The sequence below is a fragment of the Caenorhabditis elegans genome, chromosome IV (genome assembly GCF_000002985.6).
Source record: "Caenorhabditis elegans chromosome IV".
NCBI classification, from domain to species: domain Eukaryota; kingdom Metazoa; phylum Nematoda; class Chromadorea; order Rhabditida; family Rhabditidae; genus Caenorhabditis; species Caenorhabditis elegans.
Window position 1 is genome coordinate 11,086,060 of NC_003282.8, and position 16,941 is coordinate 11,103,000.

General features: G+C 33.8%; 7 protein-coding genes and 1 non-coding gene across 8 annotated transcripts; 2 read left to right on the forward strand and 6 right to left on the reverse strand.

Moving 5' to 3' along the window:
• Nucleotides 1-14: 14 nt before the first annotated feature.
• Nucleotides 15-6,493, reverse strand: bcc-1 (SAM domain-containing protein). The gene is made up of 15 exons (NM_069666.6): nt 6,396-6,493; nt 5,794-5,999; nt 3,497-3,633; nt 3,377-3,452; nt 3,130-3,327; nt 2,991-3,079; nt 2,171-2,285; nt 1,998-2,120; nt 1,817-1,943; nt 1,599-1,752; nt 779-965; nt 588-732; nt 399-541; nt 254-353; nt 15-172 (listed from the first exon to the last, which is right to left on the reverse strand). Exons 1-15 carry the CDS (start codon nt 6,487-6,489, stop codon nt 132-134), a joined length of 1,935 nt encoding a protein of 644 aa, NP_502067.2. The 5' UTR covers nt 6,490-6,493; the 3' UTR covers nt 15-131.
• M7.7 (Protein kinase domain-containing protein) lies at nt 3,738-5,797 on the forward strand. Its single transcript, NM_069667.5, has 6 exons — nt 3,738-3,835; nt 3,888-4,073; nt 4,513-4,709; nt 4,763-5,018; nt 5,101-5,364; nt 5,570-5,797. The coding sequence occupies exons 1-6, from the start codon at nt 3,833-3,835 to the stop codon at nt 5,774-5,776; spliced, it is 1,113 nt and encodes a 370-aa protein (NP_502068.2). The 5' UTR covers nt 3,738-3,832; the 3' UTR covers nt 5,777-5,797.
• Nucleotides 6,494-6,527: 34 nt separating the features above from the next.
• M7.14 lies at nt 6,528-6,794 on the forward strand. The gene has a single exon (NR_056609.1). It is a non-coding gene; the product is annotated as an Unclassified non-coding RNA M7.14 (non-coding RNA).
• A 993-nt stretch (nt 6,795-7,787) lies between these two features.
• On the reverse strand, nt 7,788-9,026 carry M7.8 (aralkylamine N-acetyltransferase). Its single transcript, NM_069668.3, has 5 exons — nt 8,822-9,026; nt 8,654-8,750; nt 8,415-8,610; nt 8,058-8,223; nt 7,788-8,014 (listed from the first exon to the last, which is right to left on the reverse strand). Exons 1-5 carry the CDS (start codon nt 8,942-8,944, stop codon nt 7,904-7,906), a joined length of 693 nt encoding a protein of 230 aa, NP_502069.1. The 5' UTR covers nt 8,945-9,026; the 3' UTR covers nt 7,788-7,903.
• A 1,631-nt stretch (nt 9,027-10,657) lies between these two features.
• On the reverse strand, nt 10,658-11,923 carry M7.12 (aralkylamine N-acetyltransferase). Its single transcript, NM_069669.5, has 5 exons — nt 11,747-11,923; nt 11,569-11,692; nt 11,210-11,386; nt 10,956-11,156; nt 10,658-10,907 (listed from the first exon to the last, which is right to left on the reverse strand). The coding sequence occupies exons 1-5, from the start codon at nt 11,779-11,781 to the stop codon at nt 10,719-10,721; spliced, it is 726 nt and encodes a 241-aa protein (NP_502070.2). The 5' UTR covers nt 11,782-11,923; the 3' UTR covers nt 10,658-10,718.
• Nucleotides 11,924-12,388: 465 nt separating this feature from the next.
• On the reverse strand, nt 12,389-14,312 carry str-3 (Serpentine receptor class r-10; the record flags this gene model as incomplete). Its single annotated transcript, NM_069670.2, has 6 exons — nt 12,389-12,489; nt 12,547-12,853; nt 13,502-13,778; nt 13,834-13,912; nt 13,953-14,040; nt 14,106-14,312. The coding sequence occupies 6 exons, from the start codon at nt 14,310-14,312 to the stop codon at nt 12,389-12,391; spliced, it is 1,059 nt and encodes a 352-aa protein (NP_502071.2).
• A 259-nt stretch (nt 14,313-14,571) lies between these two features.
• Nucleotides 14,572-15,424, reverse strand: srlf-18 (SXP/RAL-2 family protein Ani s 5-like cation-binding domain-containing protein). Its single transcript, NM_069671.6, has 3 exons — nt 15,174-15,424; nt 14,769-14,954; nt 14,572-14,722 (listed from the first exon to the last, which is right to left on the reverse strand). Exons 1-3 carry the CDS (start codon nt 15,417-15,419, stop codon nt 14,642-14,644), a joined length of 513 nt encoding a protein of 170 aa, NP_502072.1. The 5' UTR covers nt 15,420-15,424; the 3' UTR covers nt 14,572-14,641.
• Nucleotides 15,425-15,851: 427 nt separating this feature from the next.
• Nucleotides 15,852-16,649, reverse strand: srlf-17 (SXP/RAL-2 family protein Ani s 5-like cation-binding domain-containing protein). The gene is made up of 2 exons (NM_069672.3): nt 16,355-16,649; nt 15,852-16,283 (listed from the first exon to the last, which is right to left on the reverse strand). Exons 1-2 carry the CDS (start codon nt 16,634-16,636, stop codon nt 15,903-15,905), a joined length of 663 nt encoding a protein of 220 aa, NP_502073.1. The 5' UTR covers nt 16,637-16,649; the 3' UTR covers nt 15,852-15,902.
• Nucleotides 16,650-16,941: the final 292 nt, after the last annotated feature.

Here is a 16,941-nt window from a genome sequence, read left to right on the forward strand (position 1 = left end):
TTCGTATTCTATGTGAAAAAGAAAAGTTCATTATTGTTTAAGAATTAGTTGAAAAAACAGCAAATCATGGATTTATTAGGAAAACCGGTGAGATTTCACCCCGAAAATTATTGAATCGTCGAAAATATAGACTAGACTGCATATCCGTTAAGTCGAGCCGAGTCGCGGAGCTCTGGAAAAGTTGCCATGGAAATATTATAACGCTCATTTTGTTATTTTTCTGCTCATACTAGGCAGAGAAAAGAAAACGAACTCAAAATTGCGTGATGAATCTTTTTGCGGGCACCAATTGTGGAAACTCCAATGTCCTTCAGATTCTGCTCGTCGAGCAGCAAAAAAGCATGCATGTCGATCTAAAAATTATAAAATACTTTTATTCAAATGTGCATGAAACAAACTTCCTGATCTCTCAACTGAGTCATGTATTCACTGCATCCAAGTTGTGCAAGAACCATGGAAGGATCCGTGAAATAATTAATATCCCATTGTAGATTATATGGAAGTGAGTTCGAATCGAAAACCGACGTTGATGCAGAGAACACTTCAACTTTTGAAAATAAAACTTTAAAACCCTTGAGAATTCAAACCATTTCTAGGTGGTTGTTCAAAGATTCTAGACATTCCATAATTAGTGGATGAAGCTGAAAAATCAGAGAGCTCTTCATCTTCTTCTCGTACACTACAAAGTCCCCGTTGTGAATGATTCATCATTGGAGGACCATTTGTGGATGGCTACAAGTATTTGATCAAATTATGCAACTTATTATTTCATACTTACTTCATTAGTTGATAAATCCATCATTCCTTTAAGTAAATCAGCTGGAAGAGAAGAACTAAAACCATAACCTGACCATAAATCAGTTGGATATCTTGGACTTGATAGAACTGAATCATCAAAAATTGCCTGCGTTGCTTTTATAAGCATTTCTCCTCGATCGGCTTTCGATTTCTTTTTCCAAATATCGCTGAAAATTTAGATTTTTCTTGGTTTTCTTGGTTGGTCGAATGTCGAAGTTAGTCTTAATTCAATTAAGTTAATTACATCCTATCACTTGTGTAATATTTGCCTTTTAAATTTGAAGTATCGTCCGTGGGGAATAAATCTACATATTGTTTTCCTACTTCAAAATAACAGAATATCATAATAAATCACTACAACATTTTTTAGATTTGTCATAAAAACTTATTTAAAGTTTTGGTAAGTTACCAAACTTTCCAAAATTATGAACTTTGTGAGAAATGTCGAGCATTGCAGCATACGTTTTATATTGATATTTGGAAATTTGAGCTGAAAAGAAGCTGTTTCAAACAATTTTCCCCCAGACAATATTGTGACAAAAAAACAGAAAAACCAAACTATGCCGAGAAAAGCAGAAAAACCAAGATACGGTCTTATGGTAGAGATAATGTCCCTTAAATGCAATATGTGTAAAGTACCAAAAAATCTTAAAAGTTAAAAAGTAAAGGCCTTTTTGAAGTGATTTTTTTTTTGCATTTTTTCTTTTTCTATGTTCTTACTAATAGAATTGGCCGAATTAAAAACATTTTTTAAAAAGTCAAAAGTAGTTTGCCGCCCGTAACCTTCAGATTTTCCTTACCTATTTTTGCTAATATCCTTTGCTCCTTTCAAAATCGAAGCCGCGAGCGGAGAGTCCTCTGGATCTGGAGATTTTGGAGATTCAATGGGCGGAGTCAAAAATACTCGTACTCCAGATGCCATTTCAGTTTGCAAAGGTGTTAAACTAGGTGGTCCTGCAATTTATTATAAAAATTAAACATATGTTTATGTTCTCAAAAATGTTTCAAGTGAACTAACTGCTCATCACAGGATTCGGATCATAATCATCAGGAGATGAATATGTTGTTGGTGGTAGAGCTAACAGTAATTCACGAGATTGAAGAACTTCTGCTAATTTTGATTCTGTTGATTTCATTGTTATGGTCTGAAATATTCAATTTGATTTCCAAAATTGTAATCACCATAATCCATTAATCACCATAATATCCCCGTTTTTTCGTTTACACGTAACTTGTATTCCTCTTTCTTGTTCCAATTGTTGAACTGGATAATGAATATCCATCATATTACAATCAAATTGAACTGTCACACTTGAAAGACCCTTCAAAATTTTCTAAAGTTATCTACAATTTTTGAAATAAATTCTCTTACAATTAGTAATTTTCTAACATTTAATACTCCCGATGGAGGACCAACAATGGAAATTGATTGTGTTTCTGGAAATGTTTGAATGGTCACGTTGTTCTTGTTGCACACTTCTCGGAGCCTGAAATCAAAAATATTTGATATTGGTACAAATTTGTTCGCAAGTATAAATTTATTTGATTCAGTTCTCAAAAGCTTAAAATTGTTGTTAACTATTTAACTGGTCAATTTTTGAAATAATCCCCTGGGTAAACGCAGTCCAAAAAAACTTCAAAAACTTCCAAATTCCAAAATTCCAAAATTTTCAGGTGTTCAAAATTGCCAAAATTAAGTAAAAAATTCGAGAATTTCTAAAACCCCATAACTTTTAAATTGTGGAACTTTCAGAACTTTTGGACATTTTTTATTCCAAGTTTTCTGAATGTTCCAAAATCCAAAAAAATCCACCACTTTCTGAAAATTCAAAATTTCCCAAAATTTAGAATTTTTGAAACTTTGATATTAAATTTTCCGAAATTAAGAAATTTCGAAATTCTAAAAATTCCGTAAAAATAAAGTTTTGAAAACTTGCCATTTTACCGAATTTTGCCAAATTTTGAAACTTCATGGCAAACTTTTTTAAATAGCAAGTATGTGGGTTTCCAAAACATAAAAAACGATTGCATATTTATTTTATTAATTAACTTATTTATTTCTGTGCACAAAATCAAAATGTAAAGTAGGCAAGTTGGAATTTTTTTTGCCTACTTAAAAACCTCACATTCTTTCTTTGAAAATTTCCCACCACATTTTTTCCTGTAAATAAGTAATTTCAAAAAAGATTTACCTTTCCCGATGCTCCTCTACATTCTCCAATTGATAATTCAGTTCTTCTCTGGCCAAAACTTGAGTGGAAATGTTCAAATATTCTTCTGTCTGAAATAAATTAAAGTTATAAGATACTTCTTGAGAATTCATAAACTCACTAATAAAAAGTGATGTAAAACTAATCGAATTGCAAATAATACACTGGCGTCTTGACTTCCTGTCATTTTAATTGCCAAACTATAAATATTCTGTTCAACAGAAACATCTAAATCCATTTGTGACATGAGAGGACGTAGATCAGGTTGACCTGGATTATACCAGGGAAGCTTCATGTAGACTGTCAACGGACACATTGACTGTAATTTTTCTCTTTTTTTTAATTGAAAATTATTTATAAAATTATACCCTCAAGTGTTTTAAAGCTTCAAATACATTAACAGGTGTTCCGGATATAGAAACTTGATCGCTTTTGTTCGAATCTCTGAATTGAAAACTAATAATGTTAAAGTTAAGCTAAAACCTTACGAATATTTATTGGAATCTGGAAAATGTATATGGCATGACGTCATTTTCATCACTTTCTGAATTCCACGTCCTCCCTTGCCAATAATGTGTGAGTGAAGAGAATGATGAAGTTCCATTTTCAACGAAACTCGCTCTTTCTGAAAGTTTATTAGTTATTCGTCCTAAAAACAATTTTTAACTAGAACTTTGAAAACGTGAACTATCCTTTTCAACTCAATGTTGTAGATAATATAAAATCTAAAGAAAAAATATAAAACATTATTACTTTTTAAATATTCAAACCATTGCTTATCGAAGGTTTTCTCGATTTTATAGAAGTCGTCATCACATCTCTAAATGGTAAGAAATCTCGATCTTCTGATCTTGTGAAGTTTAACTCAATCAATTTCAGACGGACCGTTTATACATGGAACATGAAGTAGGTGCTAAGCCAATGCTCCCACCAGGTACCACATGTGATCAATTTGTTCTTCAAAAAATGCTGAGTGGTGGCGGTTTTGGGCAGATTTTTGAGGCTTCTATTTATGGAAGTTCGAATGAGAAAAGTGTGGTGAAAGTTGAAGGCCAAAATGCTATGGTACTTTTAATATATTTCTGCTTTCGTGGTGGTTTTTCCAGTTTTGCTGAGGAGTGAGACTCAAAAGCTAGAAGAATTATAGAGAAAATCTCAATTGAAGAAGTTTTGCGTAACTTTTCCCTTGAATGCTTAAAACACTCAGCGTTTAGCGTTTAATCGTTGGCAACAGCTCTCCCACATCGTTTCCAGCAACTTGCCAACTATAACTAACTATTGCCACTATTGCCAACTGTCACAATAAGTTGCCAGGAAGTTTTTTTGTCAAGAAGGTGCTCCGGAATGTGTTCTCAAGCAGATATGGCTACGACCAATTGCCCGTTAAACGCTTTTGTTTTCCGAAATAATTCAGCTTCTGAGTTAGTCTCATTTGAACTGGGAAAAATCATAACGAAAACCGAAAGCAAATAGAATCTGCAATAAGTTTCTAAATAATTTTCAGTTTCAACTTTTATACAATGAATGTTCTTGTCTTAAAAGTTTGAATACGGCATTCAATCCAAACAATTTGCCTGGAGCATCCCCATTTCTTCGTTTCCATGGCTATGGGGGCATTGATGGATTTCGTTGGTTGGCAATGGAAAGGTGTGGAGAGAATCTCAGTGATTTGAGAAAGGACACTCCATTGGGTCGCTTCAGGTACCTATTCGATCTTGGATTTTCTTGGATCTTCTTGGATCAAGGATTTTCAGTGTTACAACATCTCTGTTCATTTTCTACAAATTCATTGAAGCCCTTCAAATGATGCACAGCATTGGTTGGCTTCATCGTGACGTGAAACCGGCAAATGTTTGCGTTGATCTTAAATCGAGACGTCATCTCTACTTGTTAGATTTCGGAATGAGCAAAATTTATGTGGAAAAGGATGGGACATTGAAAGCAAGAAGAACATCTGCTCCATTCAGAGGAACTCTTAGATATGTCTCTGTCAATATTCATCGTAGACAGGTAATCACTACATCTTGTTGGATCTATAGATCTCCTATAGGAACACTTGACATGATTCTTGTTTCATTTTTCAATATTTCAGGATGCAAGCCGCTGGGATGATATCTGGAGTGCATTCTACATTGCCACTGAGAATATGGTCGGACATTTGCCATGGCGTCGAATGGGAGATGCGATGAAAGTTGAAGAGAAAAAAGTTTCTTCTGATCTTTCTCGTCTCATATATGGATCGGACCGTAGTCGGCCCAAATGCATGGAATACATTGAAAATGAATTGAACAACTCACAATCTGATCCTTCATACTTTTATGTGCCACCAGCCTACGACAAGATGCTTCAACAAATTGTAAGTTTATAGATTATAGATTCGGTATAGTCAAACATAAGATGACAGCGCCTACAACCAATATAAATATGAAAAGTTGTTTTCATTCTTCTTCTTGTTTGAGTTACGGAAAATATTCGGCTCTTCCTTGATTCCACTTCATGGGCCTGACGACGTTTCTGTCTAGTATGTCTAGTAGTTTTCTATGCATATTATCATTATTTAGGCTGGTGACCTTCGTCTTCGGAACTTGTCAATGGATACGGTTTGCTTAGATTGGATGACTCGACAATACAAACCAACTGATCAATACGTGGCTCATAATCCATACGCTGTTTTGAGTCGTCGTGTAAATGCTATTACTCCTCAGAAAATGCACAAGAAGATGGACAAAATTGAACGACAATTTGAGAGATCTGTATGCTTCTACTAGTGAAATGAATGACTTACTTTTATCTGTAAACTATTCAAAACAAGCGTTCGTGCTGATTCAATTTGTTCGATTGATCCGATTACTTTCACATATGGATCTTTTTTCGTTTTGGCTCCGATTTTCAGTTGTGATGGCCAGATTACTTCAGCGTTCGAGTAAGACATAACATTTGCAAAAAATGACTCGGCAGTTGGCAGTTGATGAGACGTGTTGTCGATTCGACCTGAATCAATTTTTTTGTGGTCAAAATAGAAATAATGTAGTTCATCAAAAGTTAAGCAGAGGCATTTGTTTTGACTTTCTATGAATTTATAACTTTTATAAACATCTTATTGGATTGTCAGACTAGAATCTATAACTTTTACCAATTTGTCAGTGGCCAATCAGCTATTAGCCTAATCAAAGTTTGTTATACGTTGTCAGAGATCTGAAACTTGGGAAATGGTTTTTTAATGTCTGAACTTACTTTATTTTTTATCTAAAATTGTGATCTTTAATGGAATATTTTTCGAGGAAACTTCTACTGACTGTTAGAGGAGTTTAATTCCAAAAGTTTGGTTTTTTTTAACAGTCTTTATTTTTGTTCCTGATTCGTTCCTGGAGAGGAACTTCTGATCACCTGTTATCATTGACTCCAATTTTCGTCGATCGACTTGAATTTTCTGCTCGAATCTTCCATCTGGAAGTTGGATTACTGTATCCTCTCGGAGCATCTGCCTGCAAAAATGTACATTTTCATAAAACCGAAAGTGATTTTTGAAGACTAGAAAACAAATTTTTATGAATGGCGGGTAAAATGTGTAATAAAACAAAAACTCGATCAATATTTGATGATGTTGATAATCATGAAGATGATGATGACCGATGGGTGGTCGTTAGTTGGAAAAAAAAGAGTGTGTGTCACATACAAAAAGAACTGATTCATCTCGAGACAACGTCTTCTAGATATCTTCTTTCTTTCTTTTTCTTCAACTTCTACAGCAAAAACAATCATTTTCATTTGCAGTTCCGTGTCATCAAGCCAGAGAATATCTACAAAAGTGATAAGAAGATAAGAGACAGTTTATGACCCCTGTCATCTCTTCAAAAAGGTGTCATAAATCAAACGATTAAACGGTTTTTGTTCATTAAAAGTTATCAATTGAAAATTGTTGTTGAAATTTAACTTGCAATTATTTAATTTATTAAAATAGTTTCAAATCCATTTAACGGTGAACATTTTCATTTCTTCAACCTTGGAAAGTGTCATATAGGTCAGAAATGTACTTATTACCCGCGTGACAACCACGTTTGACGAAGGAGACATCTGAAATCACAAAAATTAGATTAAACAATTGTTCAAAACCATTGTTTTAGACTACAAACATTTCAGGGATGCCTAGCGAGTTTAAAGTTATAAGAAAGATAATTGATCTTGATGTTTGGAAAAAACATTCTGAATGCCGTTTGGCGAACGGTATAATAAAAGAAAGAACATGCTTTTGATACTAGACACAATTATTAAGAATATACTGTTACATATTATTTTTTATTGCTACTTTTTGAATATCTTAAAGGTGGAGTACCGAAATCTGAGACTGTATGAGACTTACCCAAAATGGCCAAAAACTACCGAATTTTGTAATGAGACGTTTTGAAATAATAAAAACCACAATATTGATAAAAGAGTAATAATTAAATACAAATTAAGTTCCAGATTACGACACTAAGAAGTTGGCAAAATTTTTGATTTTACTCGAAAATAATGCATTTTTTCCAGAACTTTAAATCTCCACAACTTTTTGGGATACATTTTCAAAACATATCATTACGAACTTCGGTAGTTTTGGGCCATTTTGAGTAAAAAAAAAGAAGCAAAGTCTCAAATTTCGGTACCAGCAAATTAGCAAATGGAAATAAATGTAAATTAAAAAAATCAAACTATAAATATACACCTGAAACTTCATCAAATTGTATCTATTGTTTTTTTGCCACATATTTTGAATCTTTGTTCTGTAGAAAGTTTTTCAGAAAATTTAAATGTATTTATTCAAAGTACCAGAAATTTTTACCAAGATTACAGAAGAAATTGTACATGTACTCAAAATATTATTCAACCAGATTTCATCGCAATCACACTTTGCCTTTTCAGAATGTTTTGAACATCAAATTGACTCGATCAGTTCCATCGTCACAAACTAATATTGGTTTTCCAGTATCTGGATCAACTTTGGTATCCAACAAAGTAGTAGCTATTGTCTGAAGTTTTAGATTTTTGAAAGTCTAGAACTTTTATAATTACTGAATATCCACGTTTAGCCAAAAGTGCTTGGTTAGCAAGAGATGAAGCTTCAGTTGCAATGCCAGTTGCTCCAAATGTATCCAAAAATTTTTTATTTTCAGTCCAATTCATGAATTTTGATGCTAATCCTTGGCGTCTGTGATTCACACTGACTGACGAAATTTCACTGAAAAATGCTTCGATAATTTTTCAAACGATTTTGAAAATCGCATAGTCGTTTTTCGACAAGCCGCCTGATAGTGAAGCCTTTTTCTAATAATGATTTTAAAATCTGAAATCTGAAATTTTGAAAATGAAAATCAAACTTTCTTTATACATTTTGTTTTTCTGTGAATCAGGTTTTCCAAAATAACTTACAAATGCAAAACCACATCCTGATCTGGTCTCAAACTCCAGAAACTTTCATGAAGTTCATTTAATATCTCAGCAACCATTGCAACTTCTTTTCTAATTGTATGAAATTCAAAATCCTTGTCTTCTTCTCCCGGTGTGCACAAAGATTCATCACGTCTCCATACGGAATTCAGCATACATCCGACAATTTCATGAGTGTCTGCAAAAAAGGAAGTGTTCTCAGAACATGTTCCTCGTTTTACCTTGGGACCTCGCGAGAATTGACGATTCTGTTTTGAGAGCTCTGTCAAGTGCTCCATCCAGACATTTTTCAATTTCTTCACAGGATATTTTAGATGCCTGGAACCAGAAATAATTCGATTTGAAATAAGCTCCAATGAATCAGAATGTTTTATTTTTTTTTCACTCACCCTATTAAGCGGTTCATCAACTCGAAAACTTTCTAATAGAAACTTGAGCATTTCGGATTTTTCCTCATTTCTGAGCACCTCGAAGTAGTACTTGTCCGTTGCGGAAGGCAATTTGTGGGACATCTTCTTTTATGTTGAAAAACGAGGAGCAAAGAGAAGCAGTTGGAAGAAGAAAAAGGACGAGAACTGCTCCTAATCTTGTTCTCTGTGCATAGTTAACTATTCAAAAAAAGAGGGTGTCAGAACAAGAAAAGAAGAGGAAAAGAAGAATATAAATGAGAATTTGAATGAAAGAAAAGAAGAAGAAGCTCTCTTTTGTTTTGATCTTTTTGATCAAAAGTGCCAGTTCCAGTTGTCACGTCTGCGTATCTCAAAAGAATATGCACTTCCGATTCTAATCATAATAATGACAGAAGGATGTGAGGGTGGAAGAGAGAGGAAGACTTGAAAATGGAGAATATGTCAGACACACGGAAAGTTGTTGGAAGTAAATGAAAAATGGAATCATGAAAGATTTTGGACGACTGAAAAAAACACAAGATAGTTTAAATTAAATTTGCATTTGTTATTTATAAAGTTCAAATATAATCAGAGGTCGTAGCAAATCGGATTATTAGAAAGACCTGAAAATAAACTTCCATTGCTATCTGGAAATGCTATGTAATATGCTTTCTGTTATCAGTAATTTGGGTGGGTCGATAATTTGAACTCATAAATATTTTCAGATTGTGATTACAAAAGTATGTCGTAATTTACATAAACTGAATTTTTAGGTATTAAAAATTACAATCTTTTATTATTAACAAAAATGCATCTGATTAGAAAAACTCAAAAGTTAACCTAGGTTTTATAAAAATATTCGCTGTCTGAAAATAATAGTTTCATACCAAAAACTGAATAAGTTGAAACGGAAAAGATACATGAAAATGGAAAATGGAACATGATATTTTATGACACAATTTCGTATTTTCTCACCATGTGATTCTCGTTGTCTCTATCTCTCGATATACATGTCAAATAGAAGATTCAATTCAACAACAAATGTAAACAAAAATGGGAAATTAAAATTTTTGGTAGAAGTTTTGAGAAGAAGCGGTGGGAGTTGCAGCATCAAAAAATAAGTTTAACATAGAATACAAGAGACCTATTCTTACCATTAATCAATGAATTTCGACAAAATAGATTTATTCGCCAAATCAGTTAAATAATACAGCCATGTGAGTATTTCTGTGATCAAGTTCGAACCAATGAAAAAAATGCAGGCCCAGAAAAGCCTGTTGGGTTTGAGGCGACCTGAGCTTATAGCGTATACGCACGCATTTCCAAAGAAAACCAAAAAATTGCGTAAGTCTACAGAATTCAAATCTCGAACTTCACACCAAAAAATGAAAATAGACGGTAGGCAGTACTTCTGACATATGGTTACCCACTAACCGGTAGTTAAAATAACAGGTAATAACAGGTAACCTGACTATGAGATGTGTCCAGCAGAAACCCCATGGCATTGACGTTATGGACAAAATTGGGCACAATGGGCACAAAATAGCTCATAAACGATTGCATTATTTTTAGAACTCTACAGAAAATTTAACAGAAAATTCATTATGACTGGCATTTAGAAATATTCTGAGCATCTTATGTGTGGCTATAGGTATCATTCAAAGTATTTTCAGAAAAAAATGAGGACAGTTCACATAAGTCAAAGAATGAAACAGGTGAAAGAGTAAACTTTCCACTTAAGTTTGTCATTCGATTCCTAGAAAACCCGTTTTGAAGTTACTCATAATGCGGATAATTGTATTTCAAGTAAAACACACAATCCAATGTACACTTCAAAAGTTGAACTATTGATATCTTTATTAATATTTACACAAGCTTCAATGATAACTAATGAAAATTAATTCAACTCTTTAAAAACTAAATCAACTCGATCTGTTCCATCATCACACACAAGAATTTGTTTTCCATTCACATCAATACGAGAACTCAAGAGAGTTGAAGCAACAGTCTCATATCCTCTTTTGCTTAACAGAATTTGATTAGCCAATGATGAAGCCTCAGCGACAATGCTGCTTGCTTCTACAGACTGAAAAAACTTGATATATTAAATATAAGTTCCGAAAAAACCAATTACCTTCAAAAGTTCCTTTTTCTCCGTCCAATTCATGAATTTTGATGCCAATCCTTGTCTCTGATGATTCTTATTAACAGACGAAATTTCAAAATGCAAGACTGTATGCTGATCTGGACGTAGTTTCCAGAAGGATTCATGAAGTTCATTTAATATTTCTCCAATTGTCATTACGCCTTTTCGATCCCCTCCGAACTCAAAATCCTATGGCAAGAAATTTAAACTAAAACTTTTATTAACTAATTGTAAGACCAAACCTCTGCCTCATCTTCATTCTTTTTTGGATCATTTCTCTTCCAAACAGAATTCAGCATACATCCAACAATTTCATCGGACTGTTTTGATCTTGCAAGAATGGAAACTTCATTCTTCAATACTCTTTCAAATACTCCATCAAAACATGATTGTATGTCAGATTCAGTCATTCCAGCGGCCTATAATGAAATTTCAATTAAGAGAAATAAATAAATCCTCCATTATAACTGATCAAGTATTTGGTCTAAAATATTTTACCAATTGGACTATTTGTTCTTCATAAAAACGAAGGCAATCTAGACAAAAACTGTCAAAGTTTTAAAAAATCGAGGTGGCAAACTGATAGAGATATCAAAATTACCTTGCTCAATGGTTCTTCCACTCGGAAATTGTTATTCAAAAAATCAACCACTTCATTTCGATTGTCATGCTTCACAGTTTCAAAGTAATATTTCTCTGTAGAGGCTGGTAATGCCGTACTCAATCTGAAAGCCACTTTATAATTACCGTAAATATATTTCAAACTTTTTCAATTTTACCTGTGGAAACTTGTTAGAAATCTGGAAACCTGCATAGTTTTTTCTGAAAAAAAGAGAAAAGGGAAACCGGACACAGACTAAAAGAGAATTCGTGGACTTTTTATAGTTTAACATCAAATTAACAATAAACGAGACAAGACGCAGAGTGCGTAGCATAGACAAGTCAAGATGTAAAGTACAAAAAGTTCGAAAAATCAAAGTACGAAAAGAGGGAGAGTCACGAGGATGAGATAAAAGGGAAGGAAAAGCTTAGGAGCCCAGGAAACATTTTTGCTCAAACATATGAGAGTTGATCTTGGTAGGTGAAAGACAACATATATTATAGCTATAGAAGTTCAAAAGTTTTAGAAACAATTAAAATGAGATGTATTAGGATTTCATGGTAGGCAGGCGTGTCGAGATGTTTCCAATTGTATTTGAAAATTAGTCATAAGATTTTGCTCGGGTGAAATCAGCATGATAAATCAGCATTAAAAGGGTTTGTTGTTCAAGTTTTATTGTTGTTTTTCCTCAGTGTTCTATGCTTCCATACTCAAAGAATTTGGAGGGAACAACTATTTTTTTAAATATGAAACAGACCTAATTCAAGAGATATGTATGCAACTATTGCGGGCAGAAACAACATTTATACTGTGAAAGTCATTATATTTTTCTTAGATTAGGGTTCTGTCGCATAACTGCTGCTTCTCTTGAAGCAGTGTTATTTTCTGATTCATATTTCGCAGAGCAACATGAAAACATATCTGAAAACGGTTAGTTTGACCTTAATTTTACATTTTCAAATCTCTGTAAATCCTTACTGAGAACATAATTCCGATAATTTTTGATAATAAATATTGTTGGAAGTGGATCGAGAGCAGGATACATACTTATAGTAATTGATGCAATTCCACATATAGTTCCCATTCCATGACCCATGAAAGCAAATGTGTAAATAATTGTAACCGGAATGTGCATTAAGATTACAGGAATCATAGTTTGAACGACAAGAGAATACAATAATTGAGACTGAAGATTACTTGTTCTTAGAGATACTTTATTAGTTAGTTCATTTATTTTGTAATAGGTTTTGACTCCAAAGTACACGGCCGTAGATAGAGAGGACGTCTGGAATTTTGTTCAGTCTCACTGTGGATCATATCTGTGAATGAAATTCTTAAAATGTTTGACAACAATCAGGGGTGCGCGGCAATTGGAAATTTCCGACACTCTGCAATTCCGGCAATAACCGAAATTGCCGATTGCCGGAAATTTTTGGCAGTTTTGAAACCTAATTATGATTTGGAAATTGAAAGAATTTCGCCTTGTTTTTTAGCATTCGGTTAGTCATTCTTTAAAATAAAATTTTCTGGAAAACGGTCAATCCTGAAAGTATTAAATCATTTTGAGCTTGAACATTGAAAATTGTTCATTAAAATGAATAAAAACTCCTAAAATCTACAAAAAGTCTCAAATTTATATTTCCGGCAATCGCAATTTCGGCAATTGCCGGTTTTGTGAATTTTCGGCAATCGGCAATTTCGGAAATTGCTGAAATTGCCTAAATTACCTAAAATTCGATTGCCAAACGGCAATTGCAGTGCACCCATGACAACGATAAATGTACAAAAATCTTCACTATCTGGCTAGTCAAAAAATGCAATACCAGTCTCGAAAAAACCAAAAAAATTCCAAAAAAGCACTGTAAAGTACTCCTCAATTAATTTCATCATGATCAAGCACTATTTTGCTACCCCTTCAATTCTTTGAACTTACAATAATAAAACTATTGACAACAATTCCAACAACTTGCTCGTAAACTATGAATTGTTTCCCATTATTATCGGTTCCATAAAAATTGAGCCCAAAATATGCAATATCTTCCATTTGAAGATTAAAATTATTCAAAATGTTCTCTCTCACAAATTCAGTTGTATATTCTGATGGTGCACATAGAAAATAGCTACCAGCTCCCCAAACAACTCCATAAAATATTGGGAATGACAACCATAAAACAATTTTCCACGTGGAAAAGGTGGCAAGAAGCAGGCTCCTAGAAGTTTGGAAATTGAAATAAGTTTCTAATTTGATTAGAAATCAAGAATTACCCGGTTGCCACAAGATATCGATATATAAAATGAATTCCAAAAATTGCCATAGACGTTCCAAAGAATCCGCTATATGAGCCTGTAATCATTTAGTGAAGAAAATCATTTGATGGTCTTACAGAGAAGAACAAATGCAATTGGCTTATTGAACAATGACTCTTCCAAATTTACAATGACAAGCAATGCAGGTCCGTATGAGTAGAAGAACTGCAATTTTAGATTTTTCCTGAATCGTTTCAGCAAAGCAAATTCAATGATTTTTTTTAACATACCGGAGCCACAACGAAGTCAACAAAGGAATAAAGAATTTCAAAATCAGAAATGTAGATCATCAGATATTTATAGGAACCCAATTTTTTCGGCGATTTATTTATAATCAAAAAAACCAGAAAAGAGTTTACAATAACTGAAATTGCTTCAGAGATATGTTGTAATCCATGTTGAATTTCTTCCCACCGCTGAATTCCTGAACTTGTCATGTTCCTTTTGAAATTGAGGCAGTTGTCACACTAAATACCAGCCACGTGTTATCAAATGAAAACTAATTCTGAAAAGCAAAAAAGTGTTTATATAAGGTATATTCCCCATAGGGTTTGCTAGACATAACTCTTCGTTCAGCATTACAATGAACTCGCGAATTAACTCGAGATATTTGATTACGTAGTTTGTTTTTCATCCTCGATTCAGATTTCAAAGCAGGAAGAAATCCTTAGTTTCAGAGAACAAATGTCTTTAGAAGCACACAAAAAACTTTTACTCAATTAATAAATTCACAAACTCATTTTTAAAATTTCAAAAAATGAATTATCTAGTGATGCTTTATGAATGGAGTTTGATGTTTTCCGTTTCCGGTAATCAATCGAGAAATGTAGTAAAGGGTTGATGGTGCCTGAAATTAAGAAACTACAATTTACGCATTCAAAATATAAAAATACATGTGGATATTTCTTCTTCAAAGCATTAACTGCAGCTTCCCGTTGGCTCAATGTCTGATCCTTATTATCGAAAATCTTCATGGTTGCCTCGTGAGCAGCCAAAAGATTCTTGATGATTTCAGGTCGTTCCTTTCGGATGAGTTCGTGATTGCCAGCTTTCAGTTTGATATCGTCTTTGATAGCTTGCTGTAATTGAGCAGTTGAGCTTAAATTTAAATGTGCTGTTGAGCTTAAATTTAAATGTCCCAGTACTTTGAAAGTAGGCCTTTGCTAATGTAAGCTGGCCTTCGGAGAAATTTTTCTGCCAAAAACCTGACAACTTCCCAAATACTTCTAAAATAATTTTCCGGGTCTCTGTTTGACAGGAAGTTTCCTTTAAACTTTTTTGCAAAAAGGACAACGTACTCCGAATCCGTGTTTCTCAGCAAAAGCAAGTCTCTGATCTTCCTGTTGCTTGATTGTCAAATCCTTATTTCCGAAGATTGCATAATATTGTTGTTTCTCTTCTTTTGTCAAATTTCTCAAGTATGCAGGCCCGAATGAGAAATGAACTTTCTTTGGCAATCCACCCTTCTTCGAGTCATTTTGGGACAGTACCAACGAAGAAAAAGAGGCGACGAGGAGAATAAGAAGAGAAGTGTTCAAAGACATCATGGTTTAGAACAATTTCCACGGAGTTTTGGAGTGATGCTTTTATAGGTTGAAAAAGTTTATGAGGCCCCTCGATTTCTCCGTTTGCAAGGGGGCATTATGATTGAACTATGATGTATACGGTATATCGCTTCCATTTTCATGTTTACCGCAACAAGAAAAAAGTAAAAATAAGAAATGTTTGATGTTTCACTTTAATATAACCAAAAGAGCTGTTATGTAGTAAGAAATATGAAAGAACTTCAGATAGTTGCAAATTTTTATTTTCATTTTAGCACGGATGTTTCGTGGTTTATCAAATACTTATTAGATATAGTTTGCACACTTTCAAAAGACACCAGTGATGAAATACTTGCCGCGATTAGAAAAATATTGCTAAAATACATATTGCTGACCATAAGTATTAAAAAAAATTTTCAAATGACTCAAAAATTCCGAATTAATTCTTTATTTTCCAATAAAAACCCCGAAACTTGAAATTATCTATTTGTCTTCGCTGGATGCCTGAGCACTTCCACTAGCTTCTTTTTCCTCAGATACCTTCTTTGGTCCTCCTGGCGGCTTTCCATGTGGTCCTCCTGGCCCTTTTGGACCTTTTGGTCCCTTTGGTCTTCTTAGTCCTCCTGGTCCTTTTGGGTCTCTCTTTGGAGAGCTAATAAATCTGAGAACATCAAACTCAATAGGGAATTCTTTGCGAAGAGCAATGAGGGCTTCATGTTGAGCCTTGCGTGTTTGGTCCTTGTTTGACAAAATAGCATCGATCTTTTCAGCGACAGAAGACAAATTACTGATCACTTTTGTTTGGTTTTTCTTCACTTCAGCAAGATAGGCGGTTACATTAGCTTTGAATTCTTTGTAAACTGCCTGAAATTTAACGTTGTAACTGGAATTTTTTTTGTATGTTCTGATATTTTGGAAAACTGTATCAAACTTACAGCAACTCCATACTTTTCAACCAGAAGAGCATCTTGAGCATCAATTTGAGCAAGAGTCAAACTTTTATTCTTGAAAACTGAATCAAACTCGATCTTAGCTTCCATGCTGAGGTTGGCAATGAATGGTGGAAGTGGTCTTGAGAAGTGTGGTCCTTCTGGTGCTCCACCTGGTCCTTTCTTTCCTTCTGGTTTATCAGCGCGATTTGGACTTCCTGGTCCATCTGGACGAGCTAATGCAATCGCAGAGAGTAGAAGAACCAAGAAGATTCGTTTGAAAGCCATCTAGAAAAGGAAAGAAGATGTTATAAATTGTGTTAGATCCTTTCTCTTTTATATACAGATTTTTAGATTGATGTTGATCAACGAGAGAGTGCTGAGAAATTGGAGACTTAGTGATCATCGATGCTGTTTTTTTCATGAAATCGACGAATTTCGGAACAGTTATGACTTGTGAAAAAGTTGATGTTTTTGCTCAATATATCATTTAGAGTTCTCATGTTTAATGATTCAGACAAACTTCAGTTTCAATTTGTACTGAATGCAATGAAAAAATTGGGTTCCTATGTATTAATATCTGATGATTGTTT